The sequence below is a fragment of the Bos javanicus genome, chromosome 2, assembly GCF_032452875.1.
Source record: "Bos javanicus breed banteng chromosome 2, ARS-OSU_banteng_1.0, whole genome shotgun sequence".
In the NCBI taxonomy this organism is placed as follows: Eukaryota; Metazoa; Chordata; class Mammalia; order Artiodactyla; family Bovidae; genus Bos; species Bos javanicus.
Window position 1 is genome coordinate 120,306,361 of NC_083869.1, and position 22,920 is coordinate 120,329,280.

Consider the following 22,920-nt stretch of genomic DNA (forward strand, 5'->3'; position numbering starts at 1 on the left):
ACCTTTGACTTTTGTGTCAGGAGCCTTCAGTGAACCTTGACAGCAGCCGGGAGGTCCCCGTGGGCTCGGGAGGGAGGGCAGGGCAGTGGTCAAGGGAGTGGCCTTCAGCAGCAAGTGGGATTGCTTTTCCTCTCTGCTCCTCCAGTTTCTGGTGATCTGATCTTGGCCACATCACGCAATATTTCTGCGTCTCAGTGGCCTTATCTGCAAACTGGGTCTGATAACACTTGGCTTAAATAATTATTATTAAAGGTATAATAGATTGTATTACATAGAACCACGAGAAATTGCTTATGCTCCAGCTGTTTCCCTGTTAATATTTACCGGGTGAGATACTGCACTAAGTCAACTTTGTATCATTGATAAGTATCTACTTGATGTCTGGCACTTTGCTTTTATACTCTTAATGCTTTGGATTTGTACAAATGCTTAAAGAGTTCAAGCTAACTGAGAAAGCACAAAGAAGAGGTAAGAAGCAAAACAAAATAAAAATAAATTTCCCTGTCAGAAATAGCCATAATCAGTGAATAATAACCATTTCCAGAAATCTCTTTTTGCACTGATACAGGTAGAAATTTAGAGTGTTAAATGCATAGAAATATTGCTATGAGAAGGGATCTGACTATTTTACATATATATTTTTAATTTTAGTTTATTTTCATGAAAGAAAATAAGTGAATAAATGGAAGGAAATTGAAAGAAACCACAAAACTTTAGTAAATGTCTCTTCATCAGAGAGACAATGCGTTCTACAAAGATCATCTCATATTAACAAAAAGACAGGAAATCCATAAGAATAAAAAGTATTGATTAGGGAGAATCTTTCACGTAGGAGTGGGGAGAAATGTGAATATTATAGTAGAAATTGAAGGCGTTAAATTAGCAAATTTCAAAGTAACAGCTGACAACAAGACTGAGAAAAGAAAACTTATGGAGAGAGATCACAAGCAAGGAAGACAAAAGACAAGGAAGAAAATGAGAGGAAACAGGCACAACTGTGGACTGGTTTGCACAGGGTTGAACAACGGTATTCAAAATTGCACACGTATTCAACTTAAAAGAGTTTTGCCTACACGTGTTCTCCTTTCCTAAAGGTTTCTATCATGTTTGAATGATGAGAAAGATGTAGTTTCTGGCATGTAGTAAATATTGACATTTTAAAATAAAGCTGCTGTACTGCTTACAATAGCCAAGACATGGGGGCAGCATAAAAGTTCATCAACAGAGGGATGGATAAAGACGTGGTACATATACACAATAGGATATACACTCGGTCATTAAAAAGAATGAATAATGCCATTGACAGCAACATGAATGGACCTCAAGATGGTCATACTGAGTGAAGTACGCCAGACAGAGAAGGAGGAATATCGTATGACTTCCCTTATGCATGGAATCTAAAAAGAATTGATACAAATGAACTTATAAAACAGAACCAGACTCACAGACCTAGAGAACGAATTTATGGTGGCCAGGGGGAAGGGTGGGGGCAAGGAATAATTAGGGAGTTTGGAATGGACATGCACTATCTGCTGTATTTAACCAACAAGGACCAACTGTTCATCACATGGAACTCTGCTCAATGTTATGTGGCACCCTGGACAAGAGGGGAGTTTAGGGAAGAAAGGGTATGTGTGTGTGTATGGCTGAGTCCCTTTGCTGTCCACCTGAAACTATCACAGCATTGTTAATCAGCAATGTGCTTGTGCTAAGTCACCTTAGTTCTGTCTGACTCTTTGCGACTCCACGGACTGTAGCCCACCAGGCTCCTCTGTCCATGGGGATCTCCAGGCAAGAATACTGGAGTCGGTTGCCACGCCCTCCTCCAGGGGATTTTCCTAACCCAGGGATAGAACCTGTGTCTCTTCTGTCTCCTGCATTGGCAGGTGAGTTCTTTACCACTAGCACCACTTGGGAAACTATAAAATAAAATTTTTTTAAATAAAATAAAAAAAATCTACTGTAGCTCTTTTGAATTTATCAGACCACTTTGATGAACTTCATGTGGTTCAACTTAAGGGGTGAACTGCCCAGCCCACAGTGGTACCCACTTGGGCAGACACTGTTAGTAGGAGATGACCTCATGTTCTATGAACTCATCTGGACTTGAGTTTTTGTATTTTGCTTATGTTTTCCTGCTATTTTTTTTTGCAAAATTCCCCGTAACTCTCCAACATTTCTCACTAAATGAAGACAAAAAAGTTGGAGTCTGTGGTTACGGTGGAAAAGCATTGTGACCCTCCTCCCGTCCCCGCAGGATACCAGTGATGAGGGTAGGGGGCTGACCCTGCTGGAGAAGGCCAGAATGAGCCTGGGGGAGGGGAAGGGGTGGGGATGACCCCCTTCTCCTCCCAGCTGTTTTAAAAGGAAAGGGTTGAGTGGAGGAGGATGATGACTGAACGGTTTATGGGATGTACACAAAAGGTTGGGTTCTGAATTGGAGGCATGAAGGGCATGGTCTGCGTGCTTCCATGCCTGTGACCCCTGATGAACATACCCAGTCAGAAGCCAGGGGTCTCGCCAACCACAGAGAGTCCTTCGTGCAGGTCCAGTACCTGTCCATTCTTAAACACCCATGGAGCCTGCAGGAGGACAGGGTGTCGATGTGGGGGCCCCTGACTCGACACCCTGCCCCCAGCCCCAAGCAGCACTCTTGCCTCTCCCTTTTAAAGTCAAGTTCAGCCTAGGAGTTCCTTGGTGGCCTTGTTGCTGTTGTTACTGTTCAGTCGCTCAGTCGTGTCTGACTCTTCGTGACCCCATGGACTGCAGCACTACCAGGCTTCCCTGTCCTTCACCATCTCCTGGAGCTTGCTCAAACCCATGTCCATCGAGTCGGTGATGCCATCCAACCATCTCATCCTCTGTCATCCCCTTCTCCTCCTGCCTTTAATCTTTGCCAGCATCAGGGTCTTTTCCAATGAATCAGTTCTTCCCACCAGTGGCTAAAGTATTGGAGCTTCAGCTTCAGCATCAGTCCTTCCAATGAATATTCAGGGTTGATTTCCTTTAGGATTGAGCAGTTTAATCTCCTTGTAGTCTGAGAGACTCTCAAGAGTGGCCTAGTGGCTAGGATACCAGGCTTTCATTGCCATGGCCCACGTTCAATCCCTGGTCTGGAAACTGAGATCTTGCAAGCCTCGCAGTGTGGCCAAAGGCAAAAAAAGAGTAGTCAGGTACAGCCCAAAGGGCGGGAAAAATCAGAGCAACAACTAAAGCTGACAAGCTGAAGAAGACAGGCCATGCCTGGGGGAGGGCCCTCAGGGCAAGGGGAACCCGCAATAGTCAGACACCTTCTGTGCATCAGGCCACACAGGACCTGGGGGGCCCCTCCCCCACTCCACACTGCTGCCCCAGGTCCCTTTCTCTTCCATTCTCGAGGCGCCAGCATCTCCCTTGGTGCCTTCCAGGATCGGGCCCTCGCTATTCTCATCATGTTTGTGCCAGGAGACAGCATCTTATGGATTCCCAGCATGTACAGAGCGCTGATCTACAGCAATGATGACAATCCCTGCCAGCTCTTTGCTGGAAGCCCAGTGGGTGTCCTTCACACCTCCCAGCAAGATGGGTGATATTATCCCATTTCCCAGACTGGCTGAGAAACAGGAAGTGTATGGTTCCCTGGGCTGCCATCACAAATGATCACACACTGGGCAGAAATTTATTCTCTCACAGTTCTGGAGGCTAGAGGCCAAGAGAATCACGGTGCTGGCAAGGTCATGCTCTTTCAAAGGCTATTTGGGAGGCTCTGTCCCATGACTCTCTCTTATTTCCCGTGTGGCCAGAAGTCCTTGGCTTGTCGCTACTCCAGTGTCTGCCTCCATTGTCACACTAGCTTCTCCCTGTGTATCTGTTCTCTTTTGCAAGGACACAGGGGCTTCCCCATTGTCTAGGCAGTAAAGAATCTGCCTGCAGTGCAGGAGACACAGGAGATCCAGGTTGGATCCCTGGGTTGGGAAGATCCCCTGGAGGAGGGCATGACAACCCACTCCAATAGTCTTGCCTGGAGAATCCCATGGATTGATAGGATCCTGGTGGGTTACAGTCCTTGGAATCGAAAAGAGTGAAGCAACTGAGTGCAGTGGATGAAGGGCCCACCCTTCTCCAGTATGACATTCTCAAGTTTTTTTACGTTTGCAAAAACTCTGTTTCCAAATCAGGTCACATTCTGAGGTTCTGGGGGTTAGGACAACATATCTTCTGGGGAACACAATCCAACCCTCAACAGGAAGTGACTCACCCCAAATCACCCAGAGGTACAGTCAGAACCCCCAGGCCTGAGCTCTGAATCACGGCCAGAGCAGCCTGTCATCCGAAGAACAGCCTGAGTCCCCCTCTCCTCATATTTCAATATGTCAGCAGCCGGCTCGTGGGTGCTTCTGTGTCCAGCTGGCCATGTTTGGCCCGAGAAGCCGGCATAGCTGTGGGTCCTACCCTCAGGTCCTGGGACACTGCCCTCAAAGGTGGCCTGGTCAGCTGTGGGTTAGTCACCCCTCCCCCAACCCAGCTGCCCTTTTGTCCACCTCTGGCAAGACCAGAAGGTCAGGGTGATTTGGGGTGAGGGGGGGCAAGCACATCCATGGCCTGGAGGGGCCTGATGGGGGAGGTGGGAAAGGTCCTCCCCCAGAGGACAAGTGTAGTGACCTGGAGAGGCAGTTCCGTCCAGGGTGGCAAGTGCCTAGGTCCCTCCTCACCATTTCCAAAGGCCCACGGTCCCCCTCCCATCCTCCTCTGAAAACAAGAGAGGGCCCAGTGCCAGCAGGGAGGCTGCAGGGCTGGCCCAGGTCACCAGAGTCCACAGGGGCCTCCTGACCCGAGCCTGCTGGGGCTTTCCTGAGGTATTGACTAAAAGGTCCAAGGTTCTCTCCTTCTCTCAGACTTCGCTCCTACCTGCAGGAGGGGTGAGGTGAAGCCACTGTGGCCTCAGAGGGCACCCATGGTAGGAGGGTCAGCAGACAAGGCCAGCTCACCTCGCAGGCAGGAGCCTGGGGCCTGGAAGGGAGGCTGGGAAAGCAGGGGCCGCAGGTGTCACTAACAGCCCCTCCTCATCTCGCACCCTGGACAAAGATCCTGCCCCCAGCCCCAGAAAAACCAGGAGGGAAAAAGGAAGGACAGGGGAGCAGGAGGTGAGGTGGAGACCCCAGCTCTGCCACCTGCTGGTTCAGAAATAACCATGGGACATGATGGTTCCCACCGACCCCCAACCCTGCCTTGCTCCACTGACCTGCACTCCAAGGGAGACCCGCACTCCAGAGCAGAGGACAGACCAGGCAGAGTGAATGTGGGCCCAGGTGAGAGGGGGCAGCAGACCAGGCCCCACCCAGCTGCAATGAAAGGCAGCTGATGGGGAAGAGCCCACAGGGGCTGGGGAACCTAGAGATCCTGGACGGCTTCAGACAGATTGAAGCTGATGTGCCAGTCCCTGGAGCCAGAAGACGGGCCAGCCCTCATGTCTTCACCTGTTTAGCAAATACAGAGTGTCAGGCTCCGATCTAGGTGCTGGGGACACCATGGGGATGAGGCAGAAAGCCCTCCTCCTGGTAGCAGACAGACATCAAAGAACCGAGCTCACAACCGCAGGTGGCTCCCACCAGCTTACGGGGGTACTGCGACACAGCAGTATGTAGATTTAAATCAATTTAAGTTTTTCGGGCTTGCCCGAGACTGTGCCGGACAGAGACCCTTTTGTCACTGCAGGAAGCAGCTCTCATCCCAACATCCAGCCAGATTCTGAGCCTTCTTCACCTTCCATCTTAGAGCCTTCTCCTGGGCGTCGTCCATGGAGACTCCAGGCTCTCACTTGATTAAAGCGCCTCTCCCTCTCCTGTGGGCTTCCCTCATGGCTCAGCTGGTAGAGTCCACCTGCAATGCGGGAGACTGTTCAATCCCTGGGTTGGGAAGATCCCCTGGAGAAGGGAAAGGCTACCCACTTTAGTATTCTGGCCTGGAGAATTCCATGGACTGTATAGTCCATGGGGTCACGAGGAGTCGGACATGACTGAGCGACTTTCACTTCTCCCTTTCCCGAGTGTAGGTGGAGCTCCAGGAGCTCTTGTGGGGTAGTGGGACGGTGAGTAGGGGTCTCCCCTCCTGCTTCATTATTCAGTGTTGGGGTGTGTGTGTGTGTCTTCAGTAACTCAATCGAATCTGACTCTTTGTGACCCCATGGACTGTAACCCACCAGCTTCCTCTCAGACAAAAGTACTGGAGTGGGTAACCATTCCCTTCTCCAGCGGCTCTTCCCGACCCAGGGATCAAACCCACATCTCCCCCATTCCCTGTATTGCAAGAAGATTCGTTACCATTGAGCCATCTGGGAAGCCCAGATTCAGTGTCAGCATCAGCAGAAAGACAAGGCCCTTGCTTCTGATTCACCTGGGCCAGGGAGCCCTAGAACCAGAGTCAAGGCCCTAAGGCTGCTGTAGCTCCTTTTCACTGAAAACGAGAAGTGCCAGGGGCCCAACCTGCCAGCGGACAGAGGTTTCTCTTAGGGTGACTCCCCTGGGCACAGGGCCCTTGCTCTGCAAGGCCCCACACTTGGTTTAATATTCAGCGTATCATGATCTTGAAACTCTTAACAACTGTTGAACAAGGGGCCCTGTGTTTTCATTTTGCATGGGGACCCCAGCACCTTATGGAGCTTGTCCTGCCTGCCAGACATGCGTTATGGCAACATAGGGCTGGCAGCATCTTAACTGTGCTGCCTTTTTTCTCCAAAAGCCACCAGTCTCATTCGCACTGGGTGCCAACTTCTAGGCCTGTGGACACACGTGGAAGGCCCTCTGTAAATGCTTAGGGACCAGCCATCACAGAGGTGGGGGGATGTAGGCCCCTCCCCACTCAGCACTTCCAGAGGCCTCAGCCAGTCAGCGAGTCCTCTGGTTGAGGTGACCTCCACTGGGCACTGGAATGCCAGTCTCTCCCTCTCCCAGCTCCCTGATTCCGGAGCAAGGGTTTCCTTGATTCCTTTAGGAATTCCACTCCTCTTCCTACCTGGCTAGAGCTGTGAGGGAAGACACTCTGTCCACCAACACTGCCATCCCAAAGGCCCTTCTCCCTTGTCCTTTTATCCAGTCCACTCAGAGGAGGGGCCCCGGGGGGGAGTGGATTCTAGCAAGAGTGCAGCAGTGAGCCTTGCAGTGGGGTGGGGAGAGGAGGGAGCTGTCCACTCTAGAAGATGGAGACTGAGCCCCTTAAACAAGTAGAATCCCACTGGACAGCTGGCAACAGAGAAGTCACTGCTCTGAAGAAGCTATGAAAGGGTGAGGTGACAGAGATGAGAGGACCTGCTGGAACAGTGGCCGGAAGTCCTCTCCATCATGGTCCAACAGGAGAAGCAGGTAAGGAACGCATGCACCCATCGCCGATAATAGAATCATTTCATGAGATGTGGATGTAGACATAAGTTCTCAGGAGGTGACCTGTGGAAGTGAATGAAGTTCACCTGGACTTGGGGTGGTGTCAAGGCACAGGAGAGGGGAGGGCTTGTGATCCAGCCACGGGAACAGGAGTGGCAGAGGAGCCAGAGGAGGGTGAGCTGGGGTCTGAGCGGACTTGCAGTCCATGCTGTGAGCTCCCTAATTTTTCTTTGGCAGTGGTGGGGATCTTACCCTAAAGGGAGGTGGGGACAGTAAATAGACTCAGTATTTTCATGGCATTCCTGAATCAGAGGTATTATTTTTATGAGATGTGATGGTAATCAGGGGAAAAAGGTGTGCAGTGTCCAATAGTCAGGCACAGATGTGTGAGTTGGACCATAAAGAAGGCTGAGCACCAAACAATTGATGCTTTCGAAATGTGGTGCCATAGAAGACTCTTGAGAGTTCCTTGGACTGCAAGGAGATCAAACCAGTCAGTCCTAAAGGAAATCAGCCCTGAATATTCACAGGAAGGTCTAATGCTGAAGCTCCAATGCTTTAGCCACCTGATAGGAAGAGCTGACTGCTTGGAAAAGACCCTGATGCTGGGAAAGACGGAAGGCAAAAGGAGAAGGGGGTGGCAGAGGATGTGATGGTTAGATAGCATAACCAACTGAATGGACAAGAATTTGAACAAATTCCCAGAGATAATGGTAGACAGAGGAGCCTGGCATGCTGCAGTCCATGGGGTCAAAGAGAGTTGGACATGACTTAGCGACCGAACAATGCAGTGGTGTGATAGTAAGTGCCAAATCACTGGCTCTCCTGGGAAAAAGAGCTCTGATTGTTAGCATTCGCTGATTCCCACCAGGGCTGACTTCAAGATACAGAAGTGATGTCACCGAATGCAGACTTGGGAAGAGATGCTGGTGACTGGCTCTCGGGGGCAGGGCTGAGCTGACTCAGACTGGAGTTCCAGGGGTTGGGAGCCTCATTGTGATCGGTGCCCCAGGGAGGCTGGGGAGAACCAAACTCATGGGGCATTGCAACCTTCCAGGGAAGAGAATTTCAAGGAGAAACAAAAAAATCAAGCTTCTTGTCTGCTGCCCACAGTGGCACAGGAGGAACTTGGAGAAGCTGCTGGATCCAGCTGCCCCCTCTCTGCCTCTTACCCATCAACCCCATGGGACCCCTGACTTGGGCTATCTCTGCAGGTCTGAGGTTCTGTCTTGTCAAAGGTGGGACAGGTTCCCATCAGGCTGCGTTCACCTATGCAGAAGGAGCAAAAGTGGAGAAGAAAGGACAATGTTAATGAACAGTTGTCATGACAGATCTACTCTGAAAAAAGCACCAGGCCGGGCCAAAGGCTCCCTGGGGTCACCAGAATGAATGGGGGCACCAGGACGGTTTTTTGGGTCCCAGGACATTCTGTGGGGTAGAAGGGCAGCTCCTCGATGCCCAGGTAGGGGACATGGGCCCCTGAGAGCTGCCCATTTGTGGCCCTTCCCATGAGACACAGAAGACTCTCCTGCCAGATCAGGGTCACAGCAACTGAGAACAATGCCGCCCGGGCAGCCCGAGCGGGCCCTGCACAGGGCAGGGGGTCTGGGAGAGCGGCAGAGGCTGCTGGGGCCTGTCCTTCCTGAACTGGGCCACTGTGGGGGGGACTTTCATCTCCCGCCTTCCCCTCGGGGCCACTGCAGCGTCCGCCTGCCTCCGTCTCTTCCCACCCCGCTCCTCCCAGGGCGGCAATTACTGCGCTAATTAGGGCGCTTTGATCATCTTTAGAAATGGCCACACTGGGGAGGGACGCTGCCAAGCAATTAGGGGCAAAGAGGCTGGGAGCTTGGGCACTTCCTCAGGGGGCGGGGCTGCAGAAGACCCTCCGACACCCCCTGCCTCCTCCCCTCCAGGAGTGTCTGCACACACACACCCCCCCAACATAGCCGTAAACTCCTCAGGGAATAGAGGAGGATAGGAATACCCCCTCTTCTGCACCCTGGAGATGGGACCTGCCCACCAGGCCCCTCTGCCTGGCCCCCAGCCCAACGGTCAGCTCTTCTGGCCGGTCCAGGCCCCTTTGATGGAGCCGCAGAAACAAGGGCTCCTTTGACAGACGGAGGGGGGTGCCTCAGAGCCCAGATGATGAGACTTCAAAGGTGAGCCCACTACCCTGTTCCCTCCCCCGACCCCGGCCCCCTCCCGCAGTCTGTCCTCTCTATAGTGCCACCCCCCCAGCCCCAGGCCCCATTTCCCCCTGTGGGCTCCTGGGAGTAAAGGGCCAGGTGAGGGACGGGCCAAGGGAAGCGGCTCATTTTGAAGTGAGAGAACGGAGTCAGATGGTGTGAGGGCCGAGAACTCAGTGCCCAGGAGGCAGGCACCGAGGATAAGCGCCTGGAGGGCGGACCCCAAGGGGGACGGAGCGCCGGGGACAGGGTCACCATGCTGCTGGCTGCGCTGCTGCTGCTGCTGCAGCCTCTCCCAGACCCACAGTCTGCCCACGGGCACCCGCTGTACGTGCGCGTGCCCCCCAGCACCCTGCAAGGTGAGCTGGTCCAAGGAGAGAGGGGTGGTCTCAGGCAGGGGGCCCCTGAGCTTGCTATCTGCACTCACAGGGCCCTTTGGCCCCTTCTGCATCCCCGTCACCCACCTCTACTGGCAGAAGGGGCCAGAAATGAGACACAGGTGGGAGAGGAAAGGGGAGACCGAGGCGGGGGAAGGGGAGGGCAGCTGGCCAAAAGGTGTGCTTTCCAGAAGGTTCTGGGTCCAGCAGGGAGGAAGGGGCCCAGGGCAGCGTCCCCTTGGCTATCTGGGCCCCAGGGTGGGCAACTCAACCCACCATGGTCATTTTGTGTCCGTAAGTCCATGTCCTGTAATATCTGCACCTTTGGGGTCCTGTTTTTCCTTCAAGGTTTTTAAGGAAAGGCCCTCCTTTTTTAAGGACTCCAGCCCAGCCCTGTTGAAATCACAAAGCTATCTCAGGCCGAGCATCCGATCCTCTCTGCTCTGAGTGCTGGGTGCCATTCCCTCCCAGGACTCCGGCCGCCCAGCCTGCCTCCCTCCCGGGTCTCCCAAGGCAGGGCTCAGGGCTGGGGCAAGGCGGACGAGCCTGGGGCTCGTCCCCAACCCTGCGTGATGGATTTGTGTCCCCCACAGCTCTGTCCGCCCAGGGGACGAAGGTGTTGCAGGCTGCCCAGAGAAGTGCCCAGTGGGCAGTGAATCGGGTGGTGATGGAGATTCAGCACAGACTGCATGAGTGCCGGAGCTGTGCCAACCACACCACCCCATGCCCTGGTGAGCTTGCCCCAACTACCCCGGGGCCCCTTCTCCTGTCCACCCCATCCCTCCCTTCAGAAATCACCCCCTCTTGGGGACACACACGGACGGGGTGAGGCTGCAACCAAGAATAGGTGGGGGAGGGTCTCCCCAGGTGAAAGGGCACACCCACCAGGCTTGGGCACACAGCAGGTGCAAAGACAGGAGGGCTGGCACAGTCTGGGCTCATCTGGTGAACAGTGAGCCGTTTATGACTGCTGAAATAGACCCTTCCCTAGTAGCTCACAGGGCAAAGAACCTGCTGGCAATGCGGGAGACCTGGGTTCGATCCCTGGGTGGGGAAGATTCCCTGGAGGAGGGCATGGCAATCCACTCCGGTATTCTTGCCTGGAGTATCCCATGGACAGAGGAGCCTAGTGGGCTACAGTCCATGCGGTTGCAAGGAGTCGGAAACTGAGCGATTAACACACACAGACACACACAAACACACTACTGGGCAGGATAAGTAAGGGTGGGGTGGTTTGGGGTGCTCCCTGAGGCGGAGAGAGGGCTCAGGCCGAGCCTGGAGTGGAGAAGAGGGGAAGGGTGGCCGTGAGGCTCAGAGGTGTGTTTCTCAGCAGCACCTGGACGAACCAGGCCTCAAGCCCCCCTCCTGAAGGATTCACCTGAGCCAGGTGAGCTTGCAAAGGCTTGTGGGATAGAGGGGAGGGGAGCAGGGCTGAGGGCAGGGTGGACCCTGGAGGGGTCTCGATGATTAGGACGACCGGGACTTGTGCCTCCTGACTTGTGCCCCTTCGGCCTTTCCAGGGCCTTGTGGCGAGAGGCGCCCGGGCGCTGTCAACGTGACGCGGGCGCACGGCCGCATTGTGGGGGGCAGCGCGGCACCGCCGGGGGCCTGGCCCTGGCTGGTGAGGCTGCAGCTCGGCGGGCAGCCTCTGTGCGGCGGCGTCCTGGTGGCCGCGTCCTGGGTGCTCACGGCGGCGCACTGCTTCGCGGGGTACGTTGGGCCCCCGGCCCCGGGATCCCCAGCGCGGGGCTCCAACTCTTCCGGGGTCGTCGGGGTGGGGTGCCGCGCGCGAGGCCCGGTCTCTGCTGCCCCCTGGCGGCGGCCGTCTCTTTCCCCTCCTCGGAGTCTTCCCGGGGCGCGCTGTCCGCGGCCTCTGGCTAGCTGGGGGTTGGGGGGTACCCGTGGGCGGAGGCAGGGTCTCCAGGGGGAAGCTTCTCGCATTCCTGTCTTGCGTGTCTCGCGCCGCAGCGCCCCGAACGAGCTTCTGTGGACGGTGACGCTGGCCGAGGGGTCCCCGGGGGAACCGGCGGAGGAGGTGCAGGTGAACCGCATCGTGGCCCACCCGAAGGTGAGAGGGCAGCCCCAGGCCCTCAGACTTGGGAACAGCACCCCCAGGCCACGCCTCGTTTACACGGCGCCGCCACCCCCTCCCCAGTTTAACCCTCGGACCTTCCACAACGACCTGGCCCTGGTGCAGCTGTGGACCCCGGTGAGCCCGACGGGGGCGGCGCGCCCTGTGTGCCTGCCCCAGGAGCCCCAGGAACCCCCCGCGGGCACTCCTTGCGCCATCGCGGGCTGGGGCGCCCTCTTCGAAGGTACTAGGCAGGACAGGGCCTGGGTGAGCCACGCGGGGGCTTGGGGGAAATGGGGGTCTGGAGTGATGGAGCTTGGGAAGGCTGGCGTGGAAGGATTCTGATGCTGTCTTTGCAAAATAATGCCCATCTCGCCAAGTGGGGAAGAATCAAGGAGGGCGGTGGGCAGGGGGAACCCTAAAACAGGACCCCGGCCATCCAGGCCTGAGCCCCTTCCACGGCTTCCCTGTAGATGGGCCAGAGGCCGAGGCGGTAAGGGAGGCCCGTGTGCCCTTGCTCAGCGCCGACACCTGCAGAAGGGCCCTGGGACCAGGGCTACGCCCCAGCAGCATGCTCTGTGCGGGCTACCTGGCCGGGGGCATCGATTCGTGCCAGGTATGAGACCCGCCGGATCGGAGGGTGGTAGTGGGCCACTCCCCGGCGGCGGGACCGCCTCCTTTCCTTCTACAATTAGGCTGTCACTCAACTTCTCTGCACCTCTGTGTCCTCATCGCTAAAATGGGTACAAGAGTGGTAACCCCAGTAGAGCTCAGAGCTGCCTGTAAGGGTGTCGTTGGGGTGAGGGGAGGTGATAAGTGGGTCCACACAGTGCCCTCTCTCTTGCCTCTCTCTTGGTCCTTGCAGGGTGACTCGGGAGGCCCCCTGACCTGTTCTGAGCCTGGCCCCCGCCCCAGGGAGGTCCTGTACGGGGTCACCTCCTGGGGGGACGGATGCGGGGAGCCAGGGAAGCCTGGGGTCTACACCCGTGTGGCTGTGTTCAAGGACTGGCTCCAGGAGCAGATGAGCGGTGAGCACCTTTCCCCCCACCCGCACCCCTTGCCCAGAGTGCCCCATAACTGCCCTGGGACGAGCCCGTTTCTATTCCACCGGCCCCCAGGCTCCTGCGTGGGGAAAGCCTATTTTCCTCCCGGGAGGGATTTGGGGGGCTAGGACTTAAAGCGAGGGGAAGGTGGTAAGCTAACCCCTGACGCCCCCTGCAGCCGCCCCCTTCAGCCGCGAGCCCAGCTGTAGGGAGCTTCTGGCTTGGGACCCGTCGGAGGAACCGCAGACAGAGGCCGCCCCACTCTGCACCTTCTACGCCCACCTATGCCTGGGGCCCGCGGGCGCCTGTGCGCGTCTGGCGCACCAGCAGTGTCTGCAGCGCCGGCGGCGATGTGGTCAGTCCGGTTCCCGGGGCTGGGCCGAGGGGGAGCCAGGGTCTGGCCCAAGTCTGACTGCCGCTCGGACTCTCGTTCCGCCCGCAGAGCTGCGCTCGCTGGCGCACACTCTCCTGGAGCTGCTGCGGGGGGCCCAGGAGCTGTTCGGCCCTCGCCTGGGGGTGCGGCGCCTGGCCCCAGCCCCGGCTCGCCCTGCTCCGTCGCTTCGGGATCCTCCCAGGCACCCCTCCCGCGAGCAGCGGCTGCACTCAGGTAACCCAAGCCCTTCGCAGCCCGGCCCCGGCCCACCCCAGCGCTGCCGCGCCGTTCCCCTAACCCTGCGTCTCCCCAGGATCGCCTCCCCGGGCTGCTGGCGCTCGGTTCTCTAAGCTGAGATCGGAGCGGCGCGGGGAAGTGAATGGTAATGACGCCCCCTACCGGCGGCCTCAAGGGGAGCCGGCCAAGGGAGGCCGCGTCCAGGAGGGGACTCTTGGGGTTGTCTGTGCTGGGATGCAGTTTCACCCCATCTGGCAGCGGTCAGACCCGCTCTCGCCCTCCCTCGCAGCAGGACGCATGATTCTTTGGGCGGGGGGCGGAACTTGTGACTTTGGGCCCGCTCCAGTGTCCATAGAGGCTGGGCTTTGTGTTACCATTTAACCCCTCTCAACTTCAGCTGCCCCATCCCAGCATGTGGAGGTCTGCCCACTGGGAGGTGTCCCGAGGTTCTGGTGGAATACCACCCCGACTCCACACTAGCGTCAGCTCTCTCTTATTCCTGAGGTCTCTCCTGCCCTGGGCTGGAGCCCTTGCGGCAGAAGCTGGCCACCCTCCAGGGCACCCACGCCTGGATCTTGCAGGTGCCCCCGGAGCGCCTGGCCATGGACTTTAATGAGGTGGGTCCCCAGGCTTCCCAGACTCCTTCACAGTGGCCTGGGAAGGCTAACCTGGGCCAGCCATGCTGGGGAGGGGAAACAGAAGGGACCCTCCCCCAACAGCCTGGGTGGAGGTGGGGGAGGGTGTCCATGGATGGAGGGACGGCTATGGGGAGGGCAGCTGAATGTGAGCTGGGTGCTGGGTGGGTGTGAAGGAGTGGAGAGGAGGTGGGAGTGGAGTGTGGGTGTGTCCAAGTGAGCAGGAAGTGTGCTGGATTAGCGGGAGGAGCTGGGGACAGGGTAGCTCTGCCTGTGAGTTTCTGGGGCAAGAAGGAGGGGGACCAGGAGTGGGGTTGTGGGGCCCTGAGCTGTCTGCCTCCCTCCTCTGCAGGTCCTGGCAGATCTGGGCTCCAAGACACTGACCGGGCTCTTCCGAGCCTGGGTTTGGGCAGGCTTGGGGGACCGGCATGTGGTCTTCGGTGGCCTGGTGGGTCTGGAGCCAACCACACTGGCCCGAAGCCTTCCCAGGCTGCTGCTGCAGGCCCTGCAGGCCTTCCGCCTGGCAGCCCTGGCAGAGGCAGAGCCCGAGGGAGCCCGCAAGGGTTCAAGGCAGGGCCGAGGGCTGGGGAGGAAGGGGCGCCACCCACTCAGCCCTCATGGGCCCCCAGTCAGGTGGCCCTGAGCCGGGTCTCCACTCCACCCCGTGTCCCCCCACCCTCATCAGAAACACTGCTCCAGGGCCTGGGAGGGGATCAAGGAGCACGATGACATACCATCACTGCCAGAGTGGGGTGGGGGCAGGGGGTTAGGGCTCCATGTGTTCTCAGATGCACCACCAGAAAATCATAGCTGCTTTAATAAACATTATTTATGATCCACAAAGACCACTCTAGAGCTTCTTTAGGGTGGGACTGGGGTGGGTGGACACTGGGGCTCAAGGGGTAGGGCCCAGCCTCCAGATTCAGCTGATAGAGGTCACAAAGACACTGGAGGAAGGCTGCAAACCCTCCAGCTCAGGATATCGGTCTGCCTCCCAAGAAATGGCAGCAGCCCACCTGCCTCTCCCCGCTGCCCTGTCCATGGTTGCCAGCGCTGCCCCCAGCCTCCAGCCTCTCTGCCCAGCCCCGACCCTCACCGGTAGCTGTGGGGAGTTCCTTTGCCTTATGTCCCTCGGCTCCTGCCCCAGCCAGCCAGTCCCTGTCCCCACCCCCTCATCACCTGCCCCAGTTTCTCTGCCCTGCCGCAGAGCCTAGAGGTGTCAGATTGCATTTCCGGCTGCCTCTTTCCTTTGCACCCCCCCACGCCCCCACCCTGCACCTGTCCCTTTGGCACTCACCCACACTCCCCAGCCCTGCCGACCGGAGGGACAGACCCAAGACCCAGTCAGAGGAACAGGATGGAAGGGTCTGTGTTAACACTAGTGCTGCTGGCCGCCCTGGTCGTGTGTGGTAAGAATGGCCATCACCCTCCCCAAAGTGTCCCCATTGCATGATCTCCTCCCTCCTCGCCCGGGACACCCTCTCCCAGCATCAGGCTCACCTCCCCACTCCCACGGCCACTTTTTTTCCCTGGAGGGGCCGCCCCCCGGGGTCCCACTGCATGCCCAGCAGGACCTCAGGGCAGCGTCCTCCCTGGGCCCCTGTCCCCCACCCTCCCCAGGCAGCTGGGGCTTGAACGAGGAGGAGCGGCTGATCCGGCACCTGTTTGAGGAGAAGGCCTACAACAAGGAACTGCGGCCCGCAGCGCACAAAGAGAGCGTGGAGATCTCCCTGGCTCTCACCCTCTCCAACCTCATCTCCCTGGTGAGCGGCCCCTCCTGGCTGGTGGGGGAAGGGCAGCAGCCACAGCTTCCTGGAGGTCCGGCTGGGATGGCCATGGGGAGGAAGGTCAAGGCCCCGGCCCCAGCTCCAGTAGGTCCTCTCCCCTGGAAATGTGCTCAGACCCTCTCCATGCCCCGTACTGCCTGCAGACCTCAGGTGATGCCCCTTCCCCTCCAGTTTCAGTCCTGGGTTCTCCCCCCACCACCACCCCATTTTGCACTTTCAAGGGTGCATGTGCCCTATGACATGTGCCACATGACACTTTCAAGAGGCCATGTGCCCTATCTGCTTTTTGGTCTGTCCATCCACTCCTGACTGCTAGGGACAGGTCATCATCGTGGTCTCCCCCTGGGTGGGAGCTGGGAGAAGGCACCTGGGGAACGTGTACCGGCCTCTGGGGCACCGGCTTCCTATTTGATTACAGAAAGAAGTTGAAGAGACCCTCACCACGAATGTGTGGATCGAGCAGGTAAGGAGAACACCCCACACAGAGCCAGCGGGTGGGAGAGAGGATGCAGGGCCCAAATTCCCCTGTGCTTGCTTCTGCTGGGGGATTCCCAGCTTGCTTCAGACACTGTCCTCCAGGACAGACTGGCCCTTGCCTCCCAAGAAACCCCAGACCCAATTGCCCTCACCAGCTACTGCCACCACAGCCCAGATAGAGCCTTAGGTGAATTAGGATCTTCATCTCAGGGAACACTGTCACAGAGGCTTGATTTTATTAGAAGACACTGTCTGCTACCTGTGAGTCGGTCTCCTATGTCCACTATGGAAACAGTCCTCCCTTAGTTGTGCAGTGCACATCCTATACAGCTGTACATGACAGACCTGAGTCCCGCTCTGTACCCATCTCCCCCAACCTCTTTTGTCCCAGCCCCAGATCCTGTCGAGTCTCCCCGGCCAGGGAAGTGGTCGGCACAGGGTGTAGGGGGGGAGTAGGGGACCCCAGACAACAGCAGAGCCCACTGCTGACATTCCTTTTGGGCTTCCAGGGCTGGACAGACAGCCGGCTGCAGTGGGATGCAGAAGACTTTGGGAACATCAGCGTCCTGCGTCTGCCCGCTGACATGGTGTGGCTCCCAGAGATTGTGCTGGAGAACAAGTTGAGCCGTAGCCCTCCTCGCCTCCCACTGCCTTCCCACCTCTACCTCCCCCAACCCTGGCCAGCACTCACTGTGGCCCTTGTCCATGTCCCCCAGCAATGACGGCTCCTTCCAGATCTCCTATTCCTGCAACGTGCTCATCTACCCCTCGGGCTCCGTCTACTGGCTGCCACCCGCAATCTTCCGTTCTTCCTGCCCCATCTCTGTCACCTACTTCCCCTTCGACTGGCAGAACTGCTCCCTCAAGTTCAGGTGCCCCCACTTCTCTGACCGCCCCTCCCCTCCAGGGCACCCTGCCAGGGGCCGAGGGAGGCAAACACTCCCCCCCGCCCAGGCAGAGGCCCCATCCCCATCCCCACCATGGCCCCAGCCAGCGGCTGAGACCCACCCTCTGCCCTCTGCCCTCTGCCCTCTGCCCTCCCCAGTTCGCTCAAGTACACGACCAAGGAGATCACCCTGAGCCTGAAGCAGGCTGAAGAAGATGGCCGCTCTTACCCCGTGGAATGGATCATCATCGATCCCGAGGGCTTCACAGGTGCCAGGAGCAGCAGCTCCTGGGTGGCCAGGCTCCCCTGGACACCCGCCCACAGATATAGTCACAGAGCTGCACGTGTGTGTACATACACGGGGACATGGTCACACCGGTACACAGACGTGCAGGTGGACACAGACCCTTCCCAGTCTGGACAGTGTCCCTGGGGTCGATCTGGCCGACGGATGAGGGGGTGGTTTAGTTTTCCCATCCCCAGAGGGCCCAGGGGGTGGTTGGGGCTTTGGCTGTCATCTGATGTGTGTGCCACGTGTCTTCCACTTGGTGTGTATGCCGCCCCCTCCCAACGCCCGCCCGCCCCCATCTGTGACCAGGCTCAGACCTTTTATGGGGCCCAACCACTTGCCCCTGTCTGTCAGAAGAGACCCACATCCAGCTCGTCCCAAGGCTGGTATATCATGGCAGGGGTAGTGATTCCTCTGACTGCTTTGTTATTCCCCAAGGCTCTTATTTGAACCACATATGGCCTCAGCTTTTATTTTTCCCAAGGAGAAAAAAAATCCATCCCAGAGGAAAACTTTGCCCTTGTAGCGTGAAATGTTCATCCCAAGCCCCAGGGAAAGACACCCACAAACAGAACATGACCCCTCCTCTGTGTCCCCACCCCCAGCCCCCTTAGGACACTGCAGCCCCCTTAGGACACTTAGGCCTGGCTAAGCCCCTGGGCCGGCTCAGTCCCTGCTAGCCCCCCATCCTGCACCAAGCCTCTCCTTGGCCACCTTGCCCAGCCTGACCCCAAGGCGTCCACATTTCTCCTTCAGAGAACGGGGAATGGGAGATAGTGCACCGGCCAGCCAGGGTCAACGTGGACCCCGGTGTGCCGCTGGACAGTCCTAACCGCCAGGACGTCACCTTCTACCTCATTATCCGCCGCAAGCCGCTCTTCTACGTCATCAACATCCTGGTGCCCTGTGTGCTCATCTCTTTCATGATCAACCTGGTCTTCTACCTGCCAGCCGACTGTGAGCCCAGCACCCGGCACCCCCTCCTCAAGGGCCCCTAAGCTTGGCCGCCCCAGCCCTGCCCCTCAGTTTCCCTGGGAGCCACTTGGCTGGGGGGCGGTCACCACTCCTGGGGTTCCCTGCCCAGGGTCCATGCATGCGGAGCACGTGGCCTGTCAGCGGAAGGGCTCTGTGTCCCTGTGGGACATCCCTTAAGCAGACAAGGCCCCAGGGAGTCCCATCCCTCTTGGACCTCACTTCTGCCTCTCATGCTGGGCTTCCCAAAGACCCTAGGGAGAACACTAGAGTCTCCCTCTGCTGGGGAGAGATTGGCTGCAGAGCCAATGGGTGGATCACAGGGTCTCTAGGAAGCCAGGGCAGGGGGCATACAATCTATACTCACCTGATTCTAGAAGGTATCATGTCACATGTCATCTGTGGTCACTTGGCTCCAGAACATTTATTATGAGCAGGGCATGGTGAGTGCCAGAGACAAATATGATCCAGCCCTGACCCTGGCAGACAGGGTGGAAAATACAGGATTGGGAGTACAGCCTGGGGGTGGTGGGGTGGGAACCAGAGCCAGGCTGTGAGGCACACTGCAGATGAAGAAGGGGCAGTGGGGCGGGGGCCCAGGGGTCTGTGACCATGAGGCCCATGCCCAGCACTTCTCAGGGGATCAGATGGGCAGGGCAGGGTGGTGCTGGGCTGGGGTCTGGGAGGACATCCTGGGGCTTCTACGCGGGGCAGGATACAGAAGATCTGTGGTCTAGGAGAGCTGAGTGGCAGGCGATTGGCTGACGAGGATGGCAAGTGTTCCTTGAGCTCTCACCCACTGCCACGCAGAGTCGGAGCATTTAAGACATACTCTCACTCTATCCTCCCAACATTTAACAGTTGAGGAATGTGAGGCACAGAGAGGTTAGGCCGCTTGTCCAAGGTCACCTAGCAATAAGGAGAAAGATGGATGGGAACCCAAGCGCTCTAGCTCCTGAGCCCTGGGCACCATGGCATTGTGGACAGTAGTGCAGGGGTCACCGTGCGACCCTCCAGGCTCCGGGCCAGAGGTCATAGCTAAGGACAGGCTCCCGCAGGTGGTGAGAAGACATCCATGGCCATCTCGGTGCTCCTGGCCCAGTCTGTCTTCCTGCTGCTCATCTCCAAGCGGCTGCCAGCCACGTCCATGGCCATCCCCCTCATCGGCAAGTGAGCAGCCCTCCCCGACCGCCCACCCCTACCCTACCCTACCACTCCCCACCCTGGGCAGGGGCTCCAGACTGTACCTGCGCCTACAGGTTCCTGCTCTTTGGCATGGTGCTGGTGACCATGGTCGTGGTGATCTGTGTCATCGTGCTCAACATTCACTTCCGCACACCCAGCACCCACGTGCTGTCTGAGCCGGTGAAGAAGGTGAGGGCTCAGTAGCCAAAAGTTGGAGATTGTCCAGTGCCTTTCTGCAGCGGAATGCGCGAGGCTCATGCGTACACACGCACGGGCACGCGGGGGTGGTACCCGGGGGTGGTACCCGGCGGCGGTGGAGCGCATGCGTACATGCACTGCTTCTCGACTCGCCCCAGGCTGAATGTTACCCAGAAGTCAGACTTTAAAGAGACTGCAAGATTTCCTTTCTGTGAAGTTCAAGGACAGACAAAACCAGTCTTTAGTGCTAGAAGTCAGGGTGTGGTGATTCCCTCTGGGGCTGCGTAGGAATTGATGGCGGCCAGGCAGGAAAGACGGGAGCTTCTCTGGTGGCTCAGATAAATAATCTGTGCCCACAGTGCAGGAGACCTAGGTTCGATCCCTGGGTCGGGAAGATCCCCTGGAGGAGGGCATGGCAACCCACTCCAGTATTATTGCCTGGAGAATGCCATGGACTGAGGAGCCTGGGGGGTTACAGCCCGTAGGGTCTCAAAGAGTCAAACAGGACTGAGCAGCTCACACACAACACAGGCAGGAGGGAACATCTTAGAAAAGTTCTTATCTGAGAGGTGTTTACACAGCGAAATGCTTCTGAAGAATTTCTCCCGGCTATACGAGGACAGTTTGTTGATTCTATTGTGTATTGGTATACCTCGATTCAAAACACAGTGAGAACTGTGGGGGCAGGGTCCCCAGGAGGGGTACTGTCCTTGCCTCTTGGCCTCTGCAGGGCTGCCTGGTTGTTTGGGGACAGCTGAGGGGGGCCGTTTAGCAACTTTTCTGGTCTTAGCTCAGCAGTCAGGGCATTTTTCTGACTTTTTGTTTTTCACCCGGAATTCATTTTCAACCAATGAGTTAGTTCTTCTCTATGCTGAGTAATAAGGGAGAACTGGAAGCAACCTAAGTGTCCATCAGTTAGGGATCGGGGGGATAAATGATGGATTGGGGAACACCTTGTGGCAGCCGGGAGTGGAGCCCCAATATTTGGATGAGTGAAGGTGATCCACTTTGTATGATGGCCCCTCTGACCTGCCCAGCTCTTCCTGGAGACCCTTCCCGAGATCCTGCACATGTCCCGTCCGGCAGAGGACGGGCCCAGCCCCGGGACCCTGATCCGGAGAAGCAGCTCCCTGGGCTACATCTCCAAGGCAGAGGAGTACTTCTCGCTCAAGTCCCGAAGTGACCTCATGTTTGAGAAGCAATCAGAGCGGCATGGGCTGGCCCGGCGCCTCACCACGGCACGTGAGTCTCCAGTGGCTTGGAGTTTGGCCCATCCGTGGGACGTGGGATAAGGGCAGGCCTCATGCCCACCTTTGGCCTGGTGTCCACAGGCCGGCCTCCAGCAGGCTCGGAGCAGGCCCAGCAGGAGCTCTTCAGTGAGCTGAAGCCAGCTGTGGATGGGGCCAACTTCATTGTCAACCACATGAAGGACCAGAACAATTACAATGAAGTGAGTAGCCACGGTGTTGCCATGTACAGGTGTTCCAGTAGTGCACTAATCAAGCATATCCTATCTTAAGGGGGCACAGCTCCCCTCTGAGATACCTGCCAACTTAGATGAAGGAGTGAATGGTGAGTGCAGATTCCAGGGCTGTAAGGGAGTGGGAGCCCCTGCTTATAACCTCATAGCAGTGTGTGTGGCCAGGCACACACTCAGGTATACATGCAAATGCATAGCTCTGCCCTGTTGGGGCCATACTCTGGACCTCCCTTAAGGTCCCTTCTTTCTCCTAGCTGCCAATCACTTTCTGTCCCTGCTCAACTCCAAGCCTGAAACTCCAGACAAAGCCAGACACTTAAAAGGCTGCCTTATATGGTTGTTCAATATTGTATGTGTGCGTATGTGCTAAGTCACTTCAGTCATGTCCGACTCTGTGATCCTATGGACGGTAGCCCTCCACAGTCTCCTCTGTCCATAGGATTCTCCAGGCAAGAATACTGGAGTGGGCTGCCATGCCCTCCTCCAAGGGATCTTCCTGACCCAAGGATCGAACCCGGGTCTCTTAGGTCTCCTGCATTGGTAGGCAGGTTCTTTACCCCTAGTGTATACAACCTGTAAAAATTCTCTCTTGAGATAGGGGCACTTTTTTCAGTTCACATACAGGCTTGTGGCAGCACTGCGTGGCTGGGGGGAGGCCATGGCCCTGCTCTCTGTCTCCTGGACAGATAGGACAACCAGCCCTGCCAGTTGCTGGGGAGCAGGGGGAGGGGGCTGGGTATTTGCTGCAGACACGCCAGCATCTCCCATCTGCTGCAAGCCGGAGGTAGCCCCCACAGCTATGCCAAGGCCGTGCGTCTGTCACCAGGCCCCAGCTTGGGGTGGGAGTCTGTGGTCTGGGGGCCCTTCTCACCCCACTATCTCTTACCCTTGGCCCCAGGAGAAGGACTGCTGGAACCGGGTTGCTCGCACCGTGGACCGACTCTGCCTGTTCGTGGTGACACCCATCATGGTGGTGGGCACAGCCTGGATCTTCCTGCAGGGCGCCTACAACCAGCCTCCGCCCCAGCCTTTCCCTGGGGACCCCTTCTCCTACCTCGAGAAGGACAAGCGCTTCATCTAGAGCCCCTGGCCCAGCCCAGCAACCAAGGCCGTTTCTGGGCGTAGCGGGGAGGGGGTTGGCCTGAAAGGGATGGGCCTGCAGGGGGTCGGGGTGGGGCGGGTAGCTGTGTGGATAGGGGCCTCTGAGAGACCACCAGCTCTTCCTGGGGTGGCTGTATCTTGGCCCTGAGACCTGAGCCCAGTTGGTCCTTGCAAGGCTGGGGCAGAGACAGCTGAGGTCCAGGATTAGAGGGGAGCCCATGTCTCAACGGTGGTTCTTTTGCAAATAAAACCAGGACCCCCTGGAGAA

The 22,920-nt window shown here is 57.4% G+C and overlaps 2 protein-coding genes across 3 annotated transcripts; both read left to right on the plus strand.

Annotated features, from left to right (window-relative positions):
• The first annotated feature begins 9,675 nt into the window (after window positions 1–9,675).
• Window positions 9,676–15,277, plus strand: PRSS56 (serine protease 56). The gene is made up of 13 exons (XM_061388492.1): window positions 9,676–9,900; window positions 10,512–10,622; window positions 11,252–11,305; window positions 11,439–11,628; window positions 11,887–11,986; window positions 12,074–12,233; window positions 12,463–12,605; window positions 12,855–13,017; window positions 13,211–13,387; window positions 13,475–13,639; window positions 13,719–13,787; window positions 14,147–14,259; window positions 14,630–15,277. Exons 1-13 carry the CDS (start codon window positions 9,798–9,800, stop codon window positions 14,918–14,920), a joined length of 1,839 nt encoding a protein of 612 aa, XP_061244476.1. The 5' UTR covers window positions 9,676–9,797; the 3' UTR covers window positions 14,921–15,277.
• Window positions 15,278–15,543: 266 nt separating this feature from the next.
• Window positions 15,544–22,920, plus strand: CHRND (cholinergic receptor nicotinic delta subunit). 2 transcript variants are annotated; one of them, XM_061388467.1, is made up of 12 exons: window positions 15,544–15,686; window positions 15,898–16,040; window positions 16,483–16,527; window positions 17,051–17,160; window positions 17,258–17,413; window positions 17,587–17,696; window positions 18,473–18,673; window positions 19,747–19,858; window positions 19,948–20,062; window positions 21,109–21,313; window positions 21,403–21,521; window positions 22,450–22,920. In XM_061388467.1, the coding sequence occupies exons 1-12, from the start codon at window positions 15,635–15,637 to the stop codon at window positions 22,630–22,632; spliced, it is 1,551 nt and encodes a 516-aa protein (XP_061244451.1). In that variant the 5' UTR covers window positions 15,544–15,634; the 3' UTR covers window positions 22,633–22,920. The 2 variants fall into 2 exon arrangements, with proteins under 2 accessions (XP_061244451.1, XP_061244461.1); XM_061388477.1 differs by lacking the exon at window positions 15,544–15,686 and having other exon boundaries at window positions 15,964–16,040; window positions 17,051–17,128.

What these genes read in the sequence shown, in the direction of transcription:
- PRSS56 (XM_061388492.1), top strand. Translation starts at nt 9,798, where the DNA reads ATGCTGCTGGCTGCGCTGCTGCTGCTGCTGCAGCCTCTCCCAGACCCA. An exon ending in GGGGCATCGATTCGTGCCAG is followed by an intron (nt 12,606 to 12,854) that starts GTATGAGACCCG and finishes TGGTCCTTGCAG; the next exon opens with GGTGACTCGGGAGGCCCCCT. An exon ending in GCTCCAGGAGCAGATGAGCG is followed by an intron (nt 13,018 to 13,210) that starts GTGAGCACCTTT and finishes CGCCCCCTGCAG; the next exon opens with CCGCCCCCTTCAGCCGCGAG.
- CHRND (XM_061388467.1), top strand. Translation starts at nt 15,635, where the DNA reads ATGGAAGGGTCTGTGTTAACACTAGTGCTGCTGGCCGCCCTGGTCGTG. An exon ending in CCGGCGCCTCACCACGGCAC is followed by an intron (nt 21,314 to 21,402) that starts GTGAGTCTCCAG and finishes TGGTGTCCACAG; the next exon opens with GCCGGCCTCCAGCAGGCTCG. An exon ending in ACCAGAACAATTACAATGAA is followed by an intron (nt 21,522 to 22,449) that starts GTGAGTAGCCAC and finishes CCTTGGCCCCAG; the next exon opens with GAGAAGGACTGCTGGAACCG.